A 22,031-nucleotide genomic window follows, 5' to 3' on the forward strand; every position below is an offset into this window, starting at 1 on the left:
CCTTTTTTTTTTGTATGCTACGTTCCTGATGATCTTGAAAGGGGTAGCAGAGAGATAAATCTCAATCCCCGACAAGTTTTAAGGAGCCAAAGAAAAAAAAGAAACTATTAAATCAATTTCAATTTCCAAGTTTGAAACAAAGCTGTGTTATCAAGAACCAAAAGCAGAACATTTGTCAAGTTGATAATTTTGAGAAAACTAGTAAGCCAGGTTAACCCAAACCCTGCAAAATGATAGCAGAAAGAGATGAACTCTGCGCTCTCAGCATGGAACTCTGTTTTAACTATATGTCATGATTATACTCAAAGAAGAAAAGCCGCTGGTAACAATAAACATGCTATTAATATAATCTTATTCCATAGTGTCAGTAATTCTCTTGAAGAGAAGTAATAAATGAATTCAAGTCCAACAGGTTATCTGAAAAATTTTACACATTATTATCACAAATACGAAAATTATAGGTAGCGGCCATCAAGTACTATAAACCTACTGCTCATGAGGATGCCTGGTGTTGAATGGTGCTTGCACTATAATTTCTGAAATTTCGGAGCTCCCTCTGGAAGTAAGGATGAAGGAAACAAACTCCTTCAAGGTATAAAGGTGTCTGCATTTCGATCAAGCGAGATACCTACAAAGATAGATGTATATCTATTGTAATTCTGCTAACCTAGGAACTATCTTCTCTGTTCTCTTTTCTGCTTCCCCATAAAACAAGGGGTGAGGAGGGAAGAGAGAGAGAGAGAGAAAATGGGGATCTACATTTGACAGAAACATGCAGAGGAACACTTACAGCTCGGCGGAAGGCAAACATCTCTTCTTGACCAGATAGCATGGATGTTATACCTGCTGGTGCACCACCTGAACTCACACTTCCTTCTGCCAAAACATCCCGGCGAAGTTTTGCACCCTCCGTCTCTGTTTCGAACTGGAAACTGGAAACAAGCAGATTAGCATATTCAACTAGTTGCAAGCAGATCTTTTTGACCAGATCACCAGATAACCAACAATGAAGGAGTTTATTCCTTTTCATGAATGCTTTATATACATTCAGCAATTGCAACTGTCAAATTAAAGTACTTAGTGCATGTTTCAAGCATGCTGCTTGTTTATATTGCTTGGCTATTTGGATGAGCTAAATGCTCTCTTTCAAGAATTAGCACCGACTCTGTGCATTCAACAAGGCTGCGTTGGAATTTTGTGCCAATACTTGAAATAATGGAACAAAATGAATGGGAACAGGGAAGAGTAAATTAGCTTCACATGTCAAAACCTCTTCTTTTTTATTATTTTTTCTTTTATATATGTATCTTTCAAGGATGATTGTAAAGCAAATATAAGGCTTACCTTTCCAGATCAAAAAGTGTACCCTCTTCGGTTCCTTGAAATAAGTCATCAATAGAAGAAGCAGCTGAACAAAATAGGCGGCAATGATGGTTGTATAGCTCATCAATGAGGGTAATAAACCTACGTGCCTGAGAAGTGGAAACATACAGTCACTTATGATCGGATAAAGAAGTGCAGCAAAAAGCTATCAGTGATTCTATTCCCTTTCTCTTACACATTATTTGCTATTTGTATAGAATGGTACCTTGTCACGGATTCGCATACTCATAACAGGAATATCAGAGATGAAGACTGTATGATGGTTTTTTGCAACTGCAATATAATCTGCAGCACCTACCTGCAGATAATTGAAAGTGATAAATTAGCAGAAAAGAACCAATCATAAAGATGTTCAGGTTTTTATAGATGTTGTTTTTGCCAATTTTATAAAATGTTGAAAACTTATGTTGTTAATTCAAGAGAGGGACATGAGCTGTTCAGAACTAAAACAACTCACACAAACAGCACGGAAAGCATTGTTTGATCACTTTGATCAGTAAGCTTTCTACTAATGGGAATTGTTATGAAAGGCAACTGCCTTTCTTTCAGCCAAGAATATTTGTGTCTCAATTTCTAGGGAACCTCTTTTGGCTGCTTTCCAACTTTGAGGAACTTAGACCACTCATATCTTGCCATCTTTGTGGTACACACAGATTAATCTCACTAATACCAGTTATTCGCATCTTATTCTGACCTAAATATTATTTTTTTTCTCTCGGCTTTTGCTTTTACATATGTTTTACAATGTTCAGCTCTGGATAGTGAAGGCACCCTAAATATCAGATCAGTCAACAGTGAATGGGTTGAAAAAAGTCATATGCTGTTAATAAGTCTCACAAGAAGATTGGGAAAGCACATATCCAGAGAATCAAGAAGAGAGAGAATAAGTTATGAACTCATAATAAGCCAAGTATAATACCGGCCGACCACATAGATACTCAAATGTGAACCGTGCTACTCCATTACAGCTCTCAGGAACCTCCAATTTCCTGATGTAAAGAAAAATACACATGTTTAAAATGGATTGATAAAGCAAACCAATGCCATTAGTCTAACAAATACCTTCCAAACATCACTGGAACAGTATTAGATGTGACTGTTCCTCCAGCCTGTTTTATAACCTGACACCATATTTTCTCAAATTCCTCTGAAGTAGTACCATCTAGAGGCCAAAAATAATGAACCTGCATGTACACAGTTCTCAATTTAACCACTAAATAGATTTTCAAGTTTTCCTAAATTAGGAAAAGAAAATTATTATCTACAATTAGGGATGAAGAAAGAAAAACAATTGTCCATGTCAAAGGAAAGCAAGGAAAAAAAATCAGTATCCACATAGAGAAGCATGAAACATCACCCTGTCTATAGGCCTCTGTGCTATTAGTCGGCGATAATCAATCTCGCCTCCAACCAAAATGATCTCACAATGTTCTTCCAACTTATCTATGAAGTTTAGGAAGATCTCTCGCTGCATGCCATCCTGCATGAGCAAAATAAAAAAAGAGAAAAAGGGAGAACGGGAAAGCTCATCAATTGTTAACTGGGTACAATTGAAGTCATACAAATCTATAGGCTGAAAGGGAATTGAAGTTTTCCAAAACACCTGATTTAATTCCTTTGGTGCTCGATTACTGGTGGCAACAAGAACAGTTCCAGTACTAAGTAATCTGCTTAGAATTCCAGATAAGGCCACAATAGCAAATACATCAACAGTCTGTAATAGATAGCAAAAAAGTTCAAGTCATATCATGAGTTATGCATTCTGAAAACTGGTTTTGGTTTGACCAACATTCTGTAGCACATGGTGAAGAACAGTCATCAATGCTCCTATAGGAATGAAACTTAGACTCATTGCTATATACAATAAAAAAAATAGAAGGTTCTCATTCTCTTGTCAGAGACCAAACTGGCAGTTTCTACTCTTCGTATATTGAATAATTTAAAAAGAAACTGTCAAACTGTGATTGTCAAAGATTTAACCAATGGTCATGCCAACCAGCATCAAGGGTTCACAAATTTTGCTTAAAATGTCAATGAAACACACTACCTGTATCTCGTCAAAGCAAAGAATGCTAGCTCCTCTTTCTTCTGCTTGCCTGTCAACAAGAAACTTATCTGCTACTGCAAGAAGAATGTTTTTCATCTGAACCTCTTGTTTATACTTTTCTTCATCAGCTAGCCACTCCTTGGCTTTCATATCAAAGGGAAGATTCATAATCCAAGAAGATATGCTTGACTGCAAAGACTTTTCCTCAACTTGATTTTTCCACAACTTATGCATATCTTCATTTATTTTAAGCATCGCCTGCCAATGTGAAAGGCAATTGTAACTACCACGTGTTTTTTTTTAAAAAAAAGAGTACAAACTACTCAAACTGTGTCCCCTATCAACACATGCTTATTTGAGAAACTAGCAACCATAACAACTTATGCCATAGCACATTGCACAAGAAGAGCCTATTCTTTGGGCAGGGAGGACCGCAGTTTAGAAGGATAACTACTAAAATACCAGGTACCAATGCTCCCTTTGTGTCTCAGCAACAGTAAAATAGCTTTCTTCTATAGAATTATTACAGATTCAAGTATGAGAATACTCAAGACAAGTACAAGAAATGGCTTACCTCATGAAAATGGAACCTTCGACGATGTTTAACTATTCCATCAGTGGCACCATAAAACATATCCATAAGCATTGTCTTCCCTACAGAAAATGAGCTGAAGTTAATAAATTTCTACCATCAGTCTGTTCACACTGAAAGAATTATGGAAACAACATACAGGGAGATAAAACCCATTAAAATGAGAAACAAAATTTCCAATTTTTTCTGGTCTGATTATTGGTTCACAATTCACATTTACTTCATCAATGAAATTTGGCAACATACCACTTCCAACATTCCCATATATATACAGTCCTTTTGGGGCTGCAGGAGCTGTAGGACGACGACCAACAAGTGAATCCAACTTCTTCTCACGATTGAGGTATGAAACCCACTTACCTACTCCAGGTTCTATATCTTCAGATTTTCTCCTGAGTCAAATGAAACTTCACAATATCAAAAAGAACTAAACAACGAACAGATTTGGATTTCCATCCATATGTTTCATTTGTAGTTTGTTAATAAAAACAGAAGCAGCATCCCTCACCGGAATGCCCATCTTTCTAAAAGTTTACTCCTACGACTTTTAACTGATGTCCAAAGGCCCCCACGCTGCTTGAGCTCAGCTTCCTCCATCAAAAGCCTCCGCCGCTCATTCTCCCTGTGTTTCTCCCACTCAGCTAGCTTAATCTATAATAGGAAGTTTAAATGCCAAATTTTACAAACAAAATGTCATGGTAACAGAATAATCACTACAAAAATGAATGGTACATCACTAAATTAGAGTGAAAAATATACATGATATTCCTCCATATCTTTTTCATACTGTTCCAACCTCCCAAGCAAATTTTCCAATGCCAAAGCAACCCTTTCTTGGTAAGGATCATGCTGCAGCCTCCCTTGCTCCACCAAGTTGCAGAAATGCGATAGAGGTCCTGAAGCATAACACTAAAGCATAAAACGGAGGTTTATTAAGCATTATCTTGCTTAGTTTATCCAGTCCAACATAGAAAAATGTTTCTGCTTGTAAGAGTTAATAATCTAACGTTTTTCTTTCCCCACATGTCTAACCTTTTCATAAAAAACCAAAAAAGGTTAAATCCTTTTTTATTTGCTATTCTAACTCCTACTTCCTAGACACAAACAAACTAGACCAATCATACCCAACAAAGGCGCCTCACTTCAAAATCCAAAATTTGTAGCTAAGGTCGCAAAAAAATTCAATTTTGGGAAATGCCTTCCTCAAGTTTTTAACCAAATATAGCATGAAGACGATAATGAACTAAATATGAAAATAAAATCAAGCATAGGAACCTGGAGGTTTTGGGGAAGAAAGATCCTCTGAATATGGACGAATTGCAAGGATGAGATACTTATTTGAAACTCTTCGTTGGACAATCCCCTGATTCAGAAGCGAAGATATTGATAAAATTCTTCTCATTTTCTTTCCTTTTCTTTTTCCTGATAGTGGTATTGTCTTTCCGAATTGGTGGGAAGTTTGAGAGAAATTTCTGTCTCTCTATAGTTGACCCGGGGGGGGGGGGGGGGGGGCGGGGAGACAAGAAAAGGTGACGTGGCAGTCGATCTACCAGCCACGTGGCATCAAAAAGCAATACTGACGTGGAATGGTAATTCAGTGTTGAAGTATGGGAACTGGGGTTTTTCCTCCTTTATGTCTCTGCTCATTTTCGAGAACGATACAAGTGTAACTAATCGATGAGATTCACTGTCATTGATTGATGGACTGCAAAAGCTAGCAATGAATTTGCTTTCAACGTCTATTCATGCTATCTTCAACCCCAAAAACCAAGCTTTTAATCCTCCTCCGTTCACTCACAACATCAGTCACCAGCAGCAGCAGCTACCAAGGAGCTGCGGCGGAACACGGCTGCCTGACTCTCCTCCAATCATGCAACACCTTCACAAACCTCCTCCAAATCCATACCCAAATTCTCAAATTGGGTTTCCAAAATAACCCTTTAATTCTCACCAATTTTGCATCCAAATCCTCTGACCTCAACTCGATTGACTACGCCCAGTGCTTCCTCTTTTCACCCCACTCAAACACTCTTTACTATGATGCTTTCCTTTTTAACACTGTCATCAAAGCTTATGCTCAAACTAGGAACTTAAAGTCTAAAGCTTTATGGGTTTTCAATTTCATGCTTGAATGTAAAGTATTACCTAATAATTTCACGTACCCATTTGTTTTAAAGGCCTGTGCTGGCATTGGGGACTTGAATTTAGGCATGTCCGTGCATGGGTCGTTGTTAAAATTTGGTTTCGATGTGAATAATCATGTTCTAAACACATTGGTTCACATGTATAGTAGTTGCAAAGGAGGGATTCAATTTGGTCGGAAAGTGTTTGACGAAATGACGAGAAAGGACTCTGTTCCTTGGAGCGCTATGATTGGCGGGTATGTTCGTTTGGGGCGGTCAACGGATGCGGTTGACTTGTTTGGGCAGATGCAGATAGAAGGCATTTGCCCTGATGAGATTACCATGGTTGCTGTTTTGTGTGCATGTACTGATCTAGGTGCACTTGAACTTGGGAGGTGGGTTGAGTCTTTTATTGAGAAGACAGGACTGAATAAATCCGTGGAGCTTAATAATGCGCTTATTGATATGTTTGCAAAGTGTGGTGATGTTGATAAAGCTTTGAAATTGTTTAGGACCATGAGTGAGAGAAGCATTGTTTCTTGGACTTCTGTCATTGTTGGCTTAGCAATGCATGGCCGTGGATTGCAGGCTGTTTCTTTGTTTCATGAGATGATAAGAGATGGAATGGTGCCAGATGATGTTGTTTTTATTGGATTGCTCTCTGCTTGTAGTCATTCTGGATTAGTTGAGAAAGGACAGGAATACTTTGATTTGATGAGGAAGGCCTTTGGTATTTTGCCTAAAATTGAACACTATGGATGCATGGTGGATATGTTATGTAGGGCTGGACTTGTTAGAGAGGCAGTGGAGTTTGTTCAAAAAATGCCTAATGAGCCAAACTCTATCATCTGGCGAACCCTGATAAATGCTTGTCGTACACATGGTGAACTCAAGCTGGGAGAGAGCCTTGCCCGACAACTAATTGAAAATGAGCCAATGCGTGAGGCCAATTATGTTCTACTGTCCAATATTTATGCAAAAATGTTTCACTGGGAGAAGAAAACCAAGATTAGGGAGGTGATGGACAAAAAGGGGATGAGAAAGATCCCAGGCAGCACTATGATTGAGCTAAATAATAAAATTTATAAATTTGTTGCTGGAGATATGTCACATAATCAGTACAAAGAAATATTAGAGAAGGTAGATGAGATGGGGAGAGAAATGAAGAGGGCTGGATATGTTCCATCTACGTCAGAGGTTATGCTTGATATTGATGAAGAAGACAAGGAAGATAATTTGAATAGGCATAGTGAAAAGCTGGCTATTGCTTTTGCTCTTATAAATACACCACCAGGAACTCCTATTAGGATTGTGAAAAATCTGCGAGTTTGTAGTGATTGTCATTCTGCTACTAAGCTTATCTCTAAGATATATAATCGAGAAATTATAGCAAGGGACCGGAATCGCTTTCACCATTTCAAGGATGGTTTATGCTCATGTAAGGATTTCTGGTAACGAAGTAATGACAGTTTCATCATGTTGGCTTGGTAGATAGAATCGTGACAATTATAGAGTTAAATCATGCTCTGTATCCTTTCTTATAAATCGAGAGAAATGTCAGTGGTGTGGAAGTTAGTTCCGGGACAAAGTTTTGAGCACAGATATGATGACCGTGCATGTTTTTCCACTGAAGTATGATCTGCTTAGATGGTCAGAGATAACTTCTGTTGATCCTCCGGAAGAATATCCCTTAGAAATATATGCTGTATGCAAGTTTTCAGTGTTTGTGACCACGAAGATTCTTCATCTGAATATTACTGTTATGTTTCCTCTTGATTTATTCGTGGATCTCCTGCTTGAAGAACTAATTTTCTGGTATGTATCACAGAAGGCTACAATGATCCTGAAGCCTTAATTTAAAGTGGAGTCAGCAATTAACCAAAGAAAGAAAATGGAGTCAGCAGCTTTGTTGGACAGGATTGCCCTTACTGACTGTGATTCTATGTAGTCTTGACAAACCTATAAATCAAAAATTGCAATGAGGGTGTGGATTTGAGTTATCGGAGCTCGTAATTCTTGTAGAATTCGCAGCCAACAAATATGAATTATTTTCAACTTGCAACGACTGACTTTATGAATTGTGTGAGTTTGTATTTAAGTGCTTTTCTATGTAGATTGTGGATATAATCCTGGCCCAATGTATGGTAGTATGGCAATTGAGAGATGAACTGTTTGTGTTGTTGATAACTGAAGAATTGTAGCCGTCTGGTGGGGTAAAATCTGCACTAAATCCTAATTCAGAGCAAACCCCAGGCAGAGCATGTGAAATCATATCGAGTTGGTTGAGGAGCTAAGCTGGGAAGTTGTGCTATCATTGGCCAATATATTCTTTGGAAGATCAGTAAAGATTATGTGACTGAAAATCACTTCTTTTGAGCTGCAGGCTCCCCTAAAGAAGGTGCTAGTTGGAAGGCTGTAGCAGCTGCCAGTCCAGTGATTCTTGGAGGTCAAGTTTACCTGGACTTTTGCTCTTAACAATTTTTTTGCCCCAATTAAAAGGGTATCTGCATGGTTTTTAGCATTGTCATAAGATTGGTAGTTTCCTCATATTTTCTTTTTCTTCTTTTATTGGTCCAACCTCTCTGCACTGTTTCTTTGACATCTTACAAGCTGTAACTCAGTTGTCCACGAAATGGAATCCAGAGAGCATGCAATAATCATTCTGTGAGAGAATAGAATATAAGAGGAATAGTTATTTTATAGTTTGATTCATAAAATGGAATAGAGACGGAATATTATTAGGATATTTGGTCAGTGAAAAGCATGTAAAAGAGTATGTAAGTTTCATCGCTGAATACCATCAATGATGCAGAGCAATTACCATTTTCATTCTCTCATGTCACAGTGAACTTCTGGAATATTTGCAGATACCACGCTACCAATGAACTAATGCTGATGGTGTCCTCTGTCAGTATCTTAACAAGATTTTATGTCTCCATGATAAGTGCTCTATTCGGCTTGGTCGTTACAAACTTCATTTTTATCATATGAGGTATGTTACGAAAAAGAAAGATGCTAACCAGGAAAATGCTGGAACATTCAGCTGTGTTTTTCTGCTTTTTTACAGTATAATCTACCCATCCCACATGGTTGAAGATGATCCCAGAAATATCTTCTAGTTTCTATATGTGAAGTCTTCTTATATCTTACTGTATTTGACTCAAATAAATATAATGATTTTGATCAATTTAGGAAATATATTTACATATTAATTTATAATTGAATCCTAGTTGTTTTAGTCCAATTTCTTTGAACAATTTTGGTGATTTTTTACACCTCGCATTACTCATTCTTGTGTTTTCTCCTGCCTGAAGCATTCTATTCACCATCCATCTTCAAAGTATGATGATTCCAAAACTTCCATGTGCCTTACCATCCATCTAGAGTATATGTCTACATATTCCTGTTCATTTTCTTATCTGCAGCAGAGCAAGAAATTCAATTTACCTGACAGGACTGGTTAAACTATTCATGTGGACCTTAATGATCTTTGACAATACTTGATCCAAAACGATGTCTTGATGCCCCTTCATGTGAATTGTCACACAAATCACCCTTTTCCCTCAGGTTTTCCGCTTTTCACTTTTCTGAGTGATTGCTCCGAGAATTATTGTTGTCTTGGACTCTTTTGTCACCATTAGACTACTTTTCCTATGGCAAACTTGTGGGAGAGTACAGCAAAACTGAACATCCATTTTGCACAAATTATAATCTCAGAATTAGGCAGCGTTTACTGCAGACTGCAGTTAACTTTTTTATTTGTCTCCATTAAATTTAGCACTACTGATCTAAATCTCCCGAAGACAGCAGTCAGTCATCCTCTAAGGTCCAGAAACAGGCTTGTATGTCTCAAGGACGACTTGTATACTTGCTTAACAGATTAAACAAAATGCACCAGAGATCATTGGTGTCCACATACGTATGCTTTTCCCATTGGAGATCTTTATGTAGGTGACTTCGGATACTGTAATGTTGGGAAAAGGGCACTCCATTTACTTGGAAAGGATCATGATCCTTTGTTCGGACAAGACACATTGATGTAAGCAGCCTTCTAATCACCTTTAGAACAACACTTTTCATTGCACTGATCTGTGTTTCGTTTCTTTTTCTTTAAATACAGAACTCACTGGCGTCAATATTCTCTATTGCCTGCTACCATACAACTTTCTTGCATTCACTTCTGTTTCCTCAGTCGGAACTATCATATTATGACAAATTGCACATATACAACAGATGCAGGGGAAGAAAGTGATGAATATGGCAAAAAGATCATAACCCAATGCTTTTTCTGGTCAGAAAAAGGAGGGCAAGAGATTCATGGCTATGCTCGAAGTGAAGGCCGTTAGGGGACGCCAGGGGTTGTGGTTGCATTTATTGTCCACCTCAGTCTACATTTGTACTGTGTGGTGGAGCTTTTCTCCCCGTATTAAGATTGATGTTTAGATTTATTTAATGTCATATTAAATCATTTGATTTAATGAAATTAATCACTCCAAGAACTCAATGAAGCACAAATACGATGTTTAAAAATAGAGGCCTTGGAGCATTATTATATTCAAGTAATTTGCCTTGTTGCTGCAGCTGCAGGATCCAAATATTGGGTTATTGAAAGTTGAATATGCTAACATAGAAAGGTATCAATCTGATATAAGTCAAATAAATAGAAGGAACTTGGCTTTGCGTCCTTGTGATAAAAAAAGAAACAAGCTCCAACCCCAAGACGACAAAGATGGGAGAGGGACAGCCTTGACTTGTGGGGCTGCAAAAGCACTTGGCATGATGCCTGGCGTACATGGTTCACAGCTTTCACAGCAGACGAATCAACACTATCATAATTCAATTTTAGTGAACAAGGCATGCACAGTGCATGTCCAAGACTCTATTTATTCAGCTATATCCCCCATTGATTATTCAACACCTCTAATTTCTCTTCTCTAAAGATTATATCCTTGTCATTAGCGGGAAAAAGTAGTGCGGGACACATTACAAACTGCTAGGATTTCCCGTAATACTATGTGATAAACCATATCCCTTTGCAAACTGCCAAGAGAAAAGAAAAGTGACAGACCTGTCATAAATGGTAGTGGAGGTTGTTGAAGTATTGTGTTTCGTTTCTGGGAGGAGCTGCACTGGTATGGCAATGGAGGTTCGCGGGAAATTCAAGTTTGTCGAAGGAAAAGAAGAGCACATGACTTGCATGTGCCTCATTTAAAAGATATGTCGTTTAGCTTATTACTAGTGTCGTTTTATAACTTCTGTTTGCTCCTTTTTTATAACTTGGCAAAACTGTACCGTTTCATTGGACTTTTTTTCACTTCAGTTTGTGAGCTGTCGGAAAGGAATACTTTGCAATCTCCAATGCCAAACGTTCCTCCGCTGTTTGCTGTTAGCTGGTTTTCTTGTTTGTCTCACCTCCCTCAACCGTGTATATATGAGAGGTTTATGTTTTGATGAAACGAGGAGGCTTTGTGTCGTTTTGCTTAACAACTAATTTTCTCTCACTTCTCTCCCGATTCCTTTTCTTTCACTGTTCATGTTCATCATTTTTACCCAGAAAATCATCGTTTATCAACAAAGGTCATTGTAACTTTGTATGGTTAACGATGATTGTTGCGTTGCCTATATAAATAGAGCTTGGCTACTTGTCTTCTTTGACAGCTTATAGTTGTTCCTTGAGCATAGCAGAGAGGAGGCTTCTGGGCTTGCCACCTCTCTTTCTAATTTACTTCATCTGTTCAAACTCTTCTAAAATCATGGTTCGTTTCTTTAGCTTCTCAGCTGCTTCCACTTTACTTTATTTGTGTCAAGTGAAAATGGAATGAAATCGCGGTTTATAGCATGAAATATCACTCTTCGTATGAAGATATTGTTGACCTTCAGTTTTACTTACAGGCAGAGAAGATGAGTTTTACTGTTGCCGATGCAGTGGACTACAAGGGATTCCCTGCTGACAAGTCTAGAACTGGTGGCTGGGTACCTGCTGCTCTCAGCTTAGGTAGAACAAGAATGCAGATCTTTCTTCTCCTTTGTAACCAACCATATGCTGCTGTTTGAGTCATGCGTCCCACCAAGTCATTAAATGAAATATTGAACAAAACCCCATCCTGCAGTTGCGCTGTGATTTATCTGTTAGAGCTCTTCCAGGCCTGCAGATAGTACTTCGGACTTTTATGACATGGCTTAGATTGAATAACTTAGACCACTAAGTTCCAAAGCTCAAGAAATTCATTTACGTAAATGCATATTCATATTGACTACTATTTACAATAGTTTTGAAACTCTCATAAAAAGTATTGAACCTTTCTCTAGGGGGCCAGAATACTCAACCTCAAATCGCAGCTTGTGCTACATATTCAGTTAATTTTCTTAGATATTCAAAACTTTCAGACAAAAAAAATCCAATCTGCCAGCAGAACCTGTCTCAGATATTCATTTGCGAGCTCAAAACTCATCGCTCATCTTCATATTGACTATAAGTACGGTCTCAAACTACTAGTAAACAGACAAGAAATCAAGCTTATCTTTAACATGATTTGCTAGCTGTTAATAAAGCCTGTCCTAGTTTTGTTGATAACGTTTGTCTTTTTGTTTCTTTTCTTTTTCTGTTGTTTCTTCTAATGGCAAGTACTAGTTTGGATAAATGGCACTTTGTTTGAGGCAAACTTCTTTTGGTCCAGTTCTGCTTTGTGTGGGTGGGTGGGAAAAGAGAAAAAGAGCAGCACGTCGGTCATGAACTGCTAGGTTCATTTATTGCAACACAGTATTTGATTACTTAGATCTTAATGTTTCTTATCTTGGTGGAGGCCTAACATTTGCATCAAGGAGTTTTACATGATGAGTGTTGATTCCAAATGGATTAGAGTAGATTCAGGTTACTTGTTTACTCCAGGATTTCTCTTGTAAATAAGTGGGAGACGTAAATCATTTAGAATCTGAGAATTTTCTGAACAACGCCAGTAGCAGCAAGAACAGTAGTTGAAGATACAATGCAAAACATTCATATTCATGCAATTAACACACACCAAGCATGGATCAGCGAGTAGCCTACTAGGAATTGACAAAATTGAGTTCAGTTATGATAAACCATTGAAGTTCATTTTCAGGCATTGAAATATGTGAGAGGCTCTCAACAATGGGAATAGCAGTGAACCTTGTGACATACTTGGGTGGAACTATGCACCTTCCCAGTGCTACTTCTGCCAATGTTGTAACAGACTTCATAGGTACCTCATTTCTGCTGTGTTTACTTGGTGGCTTCCTTGCTGATTCCTACTTAGGTAGATACAGAACAATCGCAATATTTGCCATGATTCAGACCATTGTAAGTACAAAAGTCACTCAATTTTCTTCTCACATAGCCATATTAAGAGTAAGGTTTTAACTGAACGTTCAAATTTTCCCATCAGTTTCTATATGCCTAATGACATGATACTGGTGATTCAGGGGACTTGCATGTTAGCAGTATCTGCAAGACTCCCAGAGCTGCGGCCACCTCCTTGCCAGGCTAATGAAGTCACTCAATGCAAACAGGCTAATAACTTTCAAATGGGAATTCTGTATCTTTCCCTGTATCTAATAGCATTAGGGACAGGTGGCTTAAAATCCAGTGTCTCGGGATTTGGAACGGACCAGTTTGATGCGAAAGATGAAAAGGAGAAGGCCCAGATGGCTTACTTTTTCAACAGGTTTTTCTTTGTTATTAGCATAGGGACATTATTGGCTGTCACAGTTCTTGTTTACATCCAAGATGAAGTAGGTCGAAGCTGGGGTTATGGAATTTGCTCTGCTTCAATGTTCGTTGCAATCCTAATATTCTTATCGGGAACTGAAAGATACAGATACAAGAAATGCGTGGGAAGCCCCGTAGTCCATATTTGCCAAGTTTTTGCTGCTGCCATTGGGAAGAAGAATGTCAAAGTGCCATCTGACATTGCGTTATTGCATGAAGATCTCCCCGAGGCTTTACAAAGCCATCACACAGATCAGTTCCGGTGAGCTATCTACCTCTAAATATGGAGACACAGGAAGAACACAATTGTCTCATCTCAGTCCATAACTGCTACCTTGTGTTCTTTTTATTCTTAGTTTCCTGGACAAGGCCTCTGTTGTGACAGAAGATGATTATGGAGACGACGGTTCCTTCACTGTGAACCCTTGGAAGCTTTGTCCAGTTACAAGGGTAGAGGAAGTGAAGAAGATGATCAGGCTGCTTCCAATATGGGCAACAACAATTATGTTTTGGACAACATATGCGCAGATGGTCACTTTCTCAGTGGAACAAGCAACCACCATGGAGAGAACAATAGGACATTTCCAAATTCCAGCTGGTTCACTTACCGTCTTCTTCGTGGGAGCCATATTGATCACTTTAGCTGTATATGATCGTTTGGTTATGCCACTTTGGAAAAAATGGAAAGGAAAACCAGGTAAGAGATATAGCTTTTTGGAACTTTTGATCTTTTCGGTAATGTATCTTGTCATGGTCATATTTTGAACAAAATAGCATTGAATTATTCACACGAGTGAGGTGAAACATGATATCCACCAGCATGATTTAAGATTTTCAAGTAATGGTTTGATCAATATCTTCCTCAGGATTCACCAATCTGCAAAGGATAGCCATAGGCCTCTTTCTATCTGCAATGGGAATGGCAGCTGCAGCAGTAGCAGAGGTGAAACGGTTGTCAGTGGCAAAACAATCCAGTGAAACTACCACCCTACCAATAACCGTTTTCCTTCTGATTCCCCAATTCTTCTTGGTGGGTTCAGGAGAAGCATTTATATACACTGGTCAGCTGGACTTCTTCATCACTCAATCCCCAAAAGGAATGAAAACCATGAGCACTGGCCTCTTCCTGACAACTCTTGCACTTGGCTTCTTTTTAAGTAGCTTGCTAGTTTACATTGTGAAGAACGTGACTGGAAGCAGCGGTAAACAAGGATGGGTGGGAGAGAACATAAACGAAGGAAGACTCGATTGCTTCTATGGACTTCTAGCTGCATTAAGCATCATCAACTTCGCATTATTCCTTGTTTGTGCAGCATGGTGCAGGGTGAAAACAGTTAAACGTGATCCTGAAGTGGAGATCATAGACAAAGAATCCACAATCGAAGAGAAATGCTAGTGTTTTCGATGCTGGAAAACCATGATGCTTGCCTTCTTTAATCACCAAAGTATACACAAAGTAATCCGTAGTTAGCTAATTTTCTCCATTAGAATGGAGGGTTGAAGTTCTTGTATGCAGCATGGTTTCCAGAATTATTAATGCATGCAGCTATTTTCCTCGGAATCAAAGATTTCAAACCAAAAATTAAAGTCATTAGGCCCAAAAGCCGGCCTAAAATCAGCCTACTAAGTACTCGGAAAGTGAATGCTGACCCAAATTTTAGGGTGTGAAGTTAAGGTAATCGCAGTTAAAGGAAATTAAAAGGCTAGAAATGCTGCCCACAAATTTATTGGGCCATCACCTAAATTTGCTCAAGACATAGTTATGGCAATGGGAAAAGAAAGGCGACAGGGTCCCCCATTCCAGCGCTGTCCTCAAAACAGAAAAATAGATTGATGGCGACGACAAAAAGGATCCTGTTTGAAGCATGAGATTCTGCACTTTCAAACCCCTGCGCATCAACTGGTAGATATGTGAGCATGAGTTTGTTAAAGTGCTTAAATAGTTAGTAGGTCACTGAACCAACCCACCAACTCAAATGCTGATTTTGGCAAACGATCTACCTACCCTCTCTCTGGCCATTTGAGCTAAAATTCAGAGACTTGTTACCCCCAATTTATCGGAGGGTGCAGAACAGATATTTCTCGAATCGCGAGTGCCATTACATAAGGGACATAAGTTTCAGATTGGACCAAACCAGAGTGACTACAATCCATGTTCGAAATTACACGCAACAGAAATCTCTTAGCGGGAAAAGAATCCAAGCAACCGATGCAAACAAATACAAGGAGTTCCTTGGAGTCTTCTTCCTTTTAAGTGGAAAACGAACCAGCTGAAGGACACTTTTCTTTGATTTGGAGTATGAACACGAAGCATAACTAGTTTCTGCAATGGGTAAAATCGTTGTCATTTACCAACAACAAAGTTTATGCGGCACCAGCTCAAATGTCTTTTCCCTTTCTCCCTGAGTTAGTGGTAATGATAAGTGCACCACCAAGTCCATATCACAAGCAGGAACTGGTAGAAAAGAACTGGTTTGGCAAAAAATATGATCTAAGATGCCCACTCGAACTACCCAACCCCATCTCATCTAAAGAAATAAGGTCCATTGCCAAACATCAGCGAAGGAGGGGAAACTTTTTTAGTATCTAATGTCCCTTTTGACTTTTCTGAATCTGAGACTCGTTTCCTCAAGGACAAGGCCAAGCATTTCTAATGTGAGTGCGCAAGCTTTATTGAGGCAAACAGATAAAACAGGAAAAAAGCCTTGGACTGAAAATTACAAAGGCAACCTGGAAAGCTACCAGAGGGAGAAAATATTTATAACAGGAGTAAAGCACTCTTCCCAGTATGCCAGATCTCATCAATCTGAACATAAACCCTATAAGTCCTGAAAAACCCGAAATCCAAATACTATCTGCTCAAAAAAATTCAACCCAATAGGTTTCAACCTTCAGCTGATTTTGGAAAAGATAATAAAGAGAGAGGAAGGGTGAAGAAGCACCAATTACAAGAGAAATAAGATGATTGCTCCCCCTCTTAGCTTTCAGAACTGAAGGTTGAAGAGATAAAAGAGTTAAAATTTCAGACAACTAAAAGCCTTGGCATAATTTATTATTATGGTAACATAGACCATTTGGAGGGGATTCACTGATATGAGAGGAGTTAAAAAGCATTGAATGGAAACAGCCAGACCAAGAAGAACCAGCAGTATGCACAGAACACACCTGGCTTTGGTTTCCAGTATCATCCACTGGTTTAGAGGAAACAGAAAACCAGGAAGTTCACAATAGCATCAAAAATTCCAATATCCCACAAAATTATGTTAGATTTTTCATTCCTCGACATTTGAAACTGTAAACTCATGTCTTCAGTGAACAACCTAAATCAAATTCTCCACACAAAGATCAAATTCTAGGAAGGAGCCAACCATCCCAATGGGATACAAATAACAAACCGGTCCAAAAGTAGATGCGGCTTGAGTGTTAAAACTAAATCATTTACAATCATCTTCTGTTTAGTCCAAAATAGTTTATGATAACCACATCAACAAAGCTGTTGACCAGGCCTTTTTTTTTTTCCTTGCCACAAGAGGCCAGAGGGAGTATGTCATGTCAACTTGGGCTAGCATGTAGGAACCATTACGCAAGCTCCCATCAGACACTAGAAACCCACAACCAATTGTGAAATAAACAATATCAACCAAACTTCTTTCGAACCTTAAAAGGTCAAATTATATCATACTATCAAGACAATGGTAAATAAGAAAACAGCACATAATAGAACTGATATGCATAAAACAGAGAGTATTCTAATGTCATTGACAAAACTTTCTCCTACTCCCTCATTTATGCTTCGGAATCATTAGATCAGTCATAACTCACTCAAGAATCCTCTTCTGGCTACTAAAGTTCAAACTAGCAAAAGGACAAAGAGAGTCCACAATGAGACCCTAAGCATCATACAGCTGCAAGATGATCATGCCAAAATCACATTGCCATAAGCACAATGAAGAAACTGGATAAGAAGAAAGAAACATATATGAATAAATAAGTATTAAAACTCCATCAATGGAAGGAGTACCTACAGGAACATTAATCAACGTCCAAAATGAAGAAGAAAAATAATATAATAAAAAACAACAAACAAAATACAGGGCATTTGAGATTCTTCTTCCTCTACTAACATACACGGATTGGCACAATAAGAAACAGATTTGGATCCCAAACCCCTAATATTACTAAGAAATGGCCATAATAACTAGAATATGGAATAGAGACCTAAAAACAACATACCAAAACCCAAATGCAGCCCAAAGAGCAAAAGAAATCTGATCACCGCATTGCCTTTTGCCCTTAAATCCAAACCTTTTCATCATCATCCAAACCTCTTTCCCTTTAGCCCTTATTTCCAATCTCTCTTTCCATATTTGACATCCTAAAACCAACCTCCAATCTGATCTAATTCTGGGATTCACTCTTCTTGCCAGTTCCCTCACCTTCCCTCTCCTCCAACAACCTCCCAGCTTCCTCATCAGCCTGTGCAGTCTTCTTCTGCGCTTCTTTCGCCTTCAAAGCCTGTAACTTGGAATGATTATAGTAAGCAACACCCAAAAACGCCAGTCCATATCCAAACAAGTTGATTGGTGTCACGGTATCCTTAATAACAGACCAAGAGAAGGCAATCAACAACCAATCCTTGACAACCCCAGCTACATTCATGGTCAAAGCAGAAGTCTTTCCAACAAGTAAGAACACAGCTAGATTCAGAGCAAAGGCACAGAAAGAATTGGTCCCGAAAATGACGAAATCGAAATGGAAACTCGATGTCTCTTTCAAAATTGGGAACTCAACAAAAATCCATGGCACCAACAAGAAAACCAAACAGCATGGCGCAACATAATACAAAGAAGTAATCGGATTCAAGGTAATCCCTTTAGAAGTAAGCAAGATTTGGATCATAACCAACCTGGTAGCCTCAAAAGCCACGGCTCCCAACTGCAAGATCACACCCCAGGAATCAAATCTAGCTTCCCCGTAAGCGGCAATGGCAACCCCCAAAGAGATCGACAACATGTTGAACATTGTATCACTCTTAAAGCTATCTTTTTTAAAAAGAACCCCAATGGAATAAACAGCTACGGGCATGAGGGCTTTAAGCATCTGAATAAAAGAAACAGACAAGTAAATGTAAGCCGAATTGGAAAGCCAGAGACTGAGAGAGTAAAGAGCACCGATGGGGACAACGGAAGAGAGATAAAGCTCTCGAGACATGGAAACAGGCTCGACAACTTTGAAGACTTTGATGAGGAGGAAAGCCAGAGTGGCGCAAAAGGACATGTGGATCATGGTCAGAGAGATCGGGAAAGGCCAATTGTACATCTTCTTGTCGAGGATGTACTTGTTGTAGACGATAACGGTGAAGCTGAGGAAGATCCAGATTGCCACATAGGTGTAAGAGAGAAGGATCTTCTTGATGACGCTGTCGCTCAAAGACCCGCCCTTGCCCATTGTTTCTTAGGGTTTTTGGGAGATACCCAGATAGAGAAATATGGAGATCGTGGTGGTGGCGGTGGTGGTGGAGGAGAAGGGGAGGGGATGGGGAAGAAGGGGTCAGAGATGATTGTGCGGGAGGAGTTGGTGTTGTGGTGACTTCGTAGGTGAAAGATATTGGTCCTTAATGTAGGGAAATATGGAACGGGCCTGTTCTTGGGCCTCCTTTCCCTATGCTTTCTTCACTTCTTATAAGGACTTCTTTGAACTAAATCAGTTATTGGGTGGAAATTTCCATAAAAAGAAATAGTGTTAGGATTGCAAATTAATATCCGTACAATACCTGATTGGCTCATTAAAAGTTTTGACTCTATCCAATTCAATCTTCCATTTTAGCTTGCATATACCATTTTTAATTCATAATTATCAAAACTTTATCTCCATTGTTAAAATGGATTATCCAAAACTTTGTAAAATTTAAAAATAAAAAAAAAGGGTTTCGATATTAATTTTTAATATATTAAAATTCATCAAATAATTATCAAATTGTCACTCATTTAATCAATTACATTTGAATCGTATTTAAAAATAAAGATTTAATGTCACATTTTTTTTTTTGGTATGAATCTAACTTTAATAAGGCAATACAAAGAAATTTCACATGCACCAAGTCTTTGATTAAAACTTTTTATTTGTTTATTTATTTTATTTTATTTTTTGGGGTTAGTAAATGGAAGTGAAGGTGCAGGAAACGAGCCCGTGGGTTGGATATAGCAACACCCGCGCGTCCAGTGAGATTCGTCACGTGGGGCTGCATGTGCTTACGCTGCGCCTTGTTTGACTGTCTTGGCCACGTGACTTACGCGTGTCTCATCACATATCGCTTTGCTTTTGGCGTACTCTCCGCAACAGAACACACATCTTATTTTTATCTTCCATATATACCCCTCCTTTTTTTTCTCACTTGTCTTCGGTTGGGTTGGGTCCACACAATTTTTTACTTTTTTAACAAGAAAGAATTAAACGAATTTGAGTTTAAACATGATAATAATTTGTATCTTAAACGGGCAAATCCGTTATTTTAAACGGTTAAGTTCATTTATATTATCATATTATGTATAAATATCCTAAATATTTAAATTTGTTGTTTGAAATAGTTAAATTTATTTAATTTGTATACAATATGTTTAACTTATTTATATTATCATCTTATCATATAAATATCTTAAACAGTAAAATTTATTATTTTAAATGATTGAATTTGTTTAATATGTATATAACACGTTTAACTAATTTATATTATTATATTATCGTACAAATATCTTAAACGATTAAATTTGTTATTTTAAACAATTAAATTTGTTTAACCTTTATATAACATGTCTAGCTCATTTATATTATCGAATTATTATATCAATCAAGTTTAAATAAATTTATTATGTCCTATAAAGTTCAATTTGATTTATTTAATTAACATATCAATAAAATCGTGTATACCCTACCTAATTATGACAAGATCAAACACAATTACACAAATGGTCAAGTCTTCATTAATTTACTCAATTTTCTAATTTTAAGATGAAATTTTCGATATTTCTAAATTTCTACATAAGAAATAAGTTTTGTTTTTCTTATGCAATACTAAATGTTAAATACTATGTGATAATGATAATACTAATATCTTAATCATAAAATTGTTCACGTTTTTCTTCTCCTTTTTTTTCTTTATTATTCTTTTCTTTTCCCTAACTATTAATGATTGGAGTGTGGATGCAAAAATGGTGCCCGAACCAATCACCAAAGAGCAGATGAGTAGGGTGAAAGCTTTCGACTTTATATATATATAAAAGACTTTCATTGAGTAAAGAAGGGGATATGCAAGAGGAACTTTGCTCATTGTTTTCGAGAAAAATCATGTTCACAGACTTGATTTTTAAGAATAAATATCGAATTTCCACATAAAAGGGTTAAAACCCAATAATAATAATAATAATAATAATAAATTAATCCAAAAGTACATAGAATTTGCAGTCAAGATTAAGAGTAATAAGTGACAAGTTACATAATGAGAAAATTCATTCTATTGGGTTATAGCATTAGAAGTCAATGCAACTATTACTTTTATTTGATTAATGAAATGGGAATTATTCCATGAGTTGCATAATTGAGCTTGGAATATGCTGTCGCATTTTCTTGGAATATTATGCAATACAAAGCTTTTCTATTTTTTGCCTTTAAATTTTTTATTAAAAAGCATTTTTTGGGTGACAAGATTGATTCTTTATCTTAAAGTAATGAGGAAAAAAATGGGTAATCATTTTGGCTTGTTGAGAAAAAATATATATAAATATGACAGGATAATGGTTGGCATGTAAAAGAGTCCAATAATACCTAACCCTTTTTTTTATTATTATTTGGGAATTGCATTCATGAACTCTCCACCTTGAGTCCATTTTCTATGTAGATTTAGTCAATAAATTTTTTGGGCCATCTTTTAGTTTATATTTCACTTTCAATTTGACTTATTCTATACATATTTTTCAAGAAAGCAAAGTTTTAGTTGGACTATTTTTTGTTCATTGACCACTTCTCTATTATTGTTTATTAAATTAAAAATTTTTTTTTTCTTGTTCAAAGAATGAAAATTCAAAATCAACATCATGTCGTTAAATTTATAAATAAAAATTAAATAAATAAAAATTACGTACTCGAATATATAAAAATGCA

At 37.5% G+C, this 22,031-nt stretch overlaps 3 protein-coding genes and 1 pseudogene across 6 annotated transcripts; 2 read left to right on the forward strand and 2 right to left on the reverse strand.

The window, feature by feature from the left end:
* Nucleotides 1-320: 320 nt before the first annotated feature.
* On the reverse strand, nt 321-5,496 carry LOC110410386 (AFG1-like ATPase family protein). Of its 2 annotated transcripts, none has more exons than XM_021420039.1 (14): nt 5,298-5,495; nt 4,782-4,918; nt 4,531-4,673; nt 4,269-4,414; nt 4,005-4,084; nt 3,431-3,688; nt 2,987-3,097; nt 2,741-2,863; nt 2,446-2,567; nt 2,303-2,372; nt 1,589-1,681; nt 1,345-1,472; nt 791-932; nt 321-628 (listed from the first exon to the last, which is right to left on the reverse strand). In XM_021420039.1, exons 1-14 carry the CDS (start codon nt 5,422-5,424, stop codon nt 494-496), a joined length of 1,815 nt encoding a protein of 604 aa, XP_021275714.1. In that variant the 5' UTR covers nt 5,425-5,495; the 3' UTR covers nt 321-493. The 2 variants fall into 2 exon arrangements, 1 of the variants encoding a protein (XP_021275714.1); XR_002444653.1 differs by having other exon boundaries at nt 487-628; nt 791-925; nt 5,298-5,496.
* A 51-nt stretch (nt 5,497-5,547) lies between these two features.
* LOC110410385 (pentatricopeptide repeat-containing protein At4g21065 pseudogene) lies at nt 5,548-10,630 on the forward strand (annotated as a pseudogene). 2 transcript variants are annotated; one of them, XR_016350881.1, is made up of 3 exons: nt 5,548-8,591; nt 9,013-10,184; nt 10,266-10,630. The product of XR_016350881.1 is annotated as a pentatricopeptide repeat-containing protein At4g21065 pseudogene, transcript variant X1 (transcript). The 2 variants fall into 2 exon arrangements; XR_016350882.1 differs by having other exon boundaries at nt 10,379-10,630.
* Nucleotides 10,631-11,073: 443 nt separating this feature from the next.
* Nucleotides 11,074-15,410, forward strand: LOC110410389 (protein NRT1/ PTR FAMILY 6.2-like). Its single transcript, XM_021420042.2, has 6 exons — nt 11,074-11,901; nt 12,038-12,140; nt 13,249-13,466; nt 13,589-14,136; nt 14,231-14,571; nt 14,741-15,410. The coding sequence occupies exons 1-6, from the start codon at nt 11,899-11,901 to the stop codon at nt 15,268-15,270; spliced, it is 1,743 nt and encodes a 580-aa protein (XP_021275717.2). The 5' UTR covers nt 11,074-11,898; the 3' UTR covers nt 15,271-15,410.
* Nucleotides 15,411-17,834: 2,424 nt separating this feature from the next.
* Nucleotides 17,835-19,479, reverse strand: LOC110411573 (putative sugar phosphate/phosphate translocator At5g25400). Its single transcript, XM_021421797.2, has one exon. It carries the CDS (start codon nt 19,320-19,322, stop codon nt 18,273-18,275), a length of 1,050 nt encoding a protein of 349 aa, XP_021277472.1. The 5' UTR covers nt 19,323-19,479; the 3' UTR covers nt 17,835-18,272.
* Nucleotides 19,480-22,031: the final 2,552 nt, after the last annotated feature.

Source organism: Theobroma umbraticum, unplaced genomic scaffold (assembly GCF_002168275.2).
Source record: "Theobroma umbraticum cultivar Fairchild unplaced genomic scaffold, ASM216827v3 scaffold_56.0, whole genome shotgun sequence".
Taxonomy (NCBI): domain Eukaryota; kingdom Viridiplantae; phylum Streptophyta; class Magnoliopsida; order Malvales; family Malvaceae; genus Theobroma; species Theobroma umbraticum.

Excerpts from the sequence above, each read along its gene's own strand:
- LOC110410386 (XM_021420039.1), bottom strand. The coding sequence starts at position 5,424 with ATGAGAAGAATTTTATCAATATCTTCGCTTCTGAATCAGGGGATTGTC. Across the intron at positions 4,085-4,268 it reads ATATGGGAATGTTGGAAGTG|GGAAGACAATGCTTATGGAT; the intron begins GTATGTTGCCAA and ends CATTTTCTGTAG. Across the intron at positions 1,473-1,588 it reads GTATGCGAATCCGTGACAAG|GCACGTAGGTTTATTACCCT; the intron begins GTACCATTCTAT and ends TCCACTTCTCAG.
- LOC110410389 (XM_021420042.2), top strand. Across the intron at positions 13,467-13,588 it reads TTGCCATGATTCAGACCATT|GGGACTTGCATGTTAGCAGT; the intron begins GTAAGTACAAAA and ends CTGGTGATTCAG. Across the intron at positions 14,572-14,740 it reads AAAATGGAAAGGAAAACCAG|GATTCACCAATCTGCAAAGG; the intron begins GTAAGAGATATA and ends TATCTTCCTCAG.
- LOC110411573 (XM_021421797.2), bottom strand. The coding sequence starts at position 19,322 with ATGGGCAAGGGCGGGTCTTTGAGCGACAGCGTCATCAAGAAGATCCTT.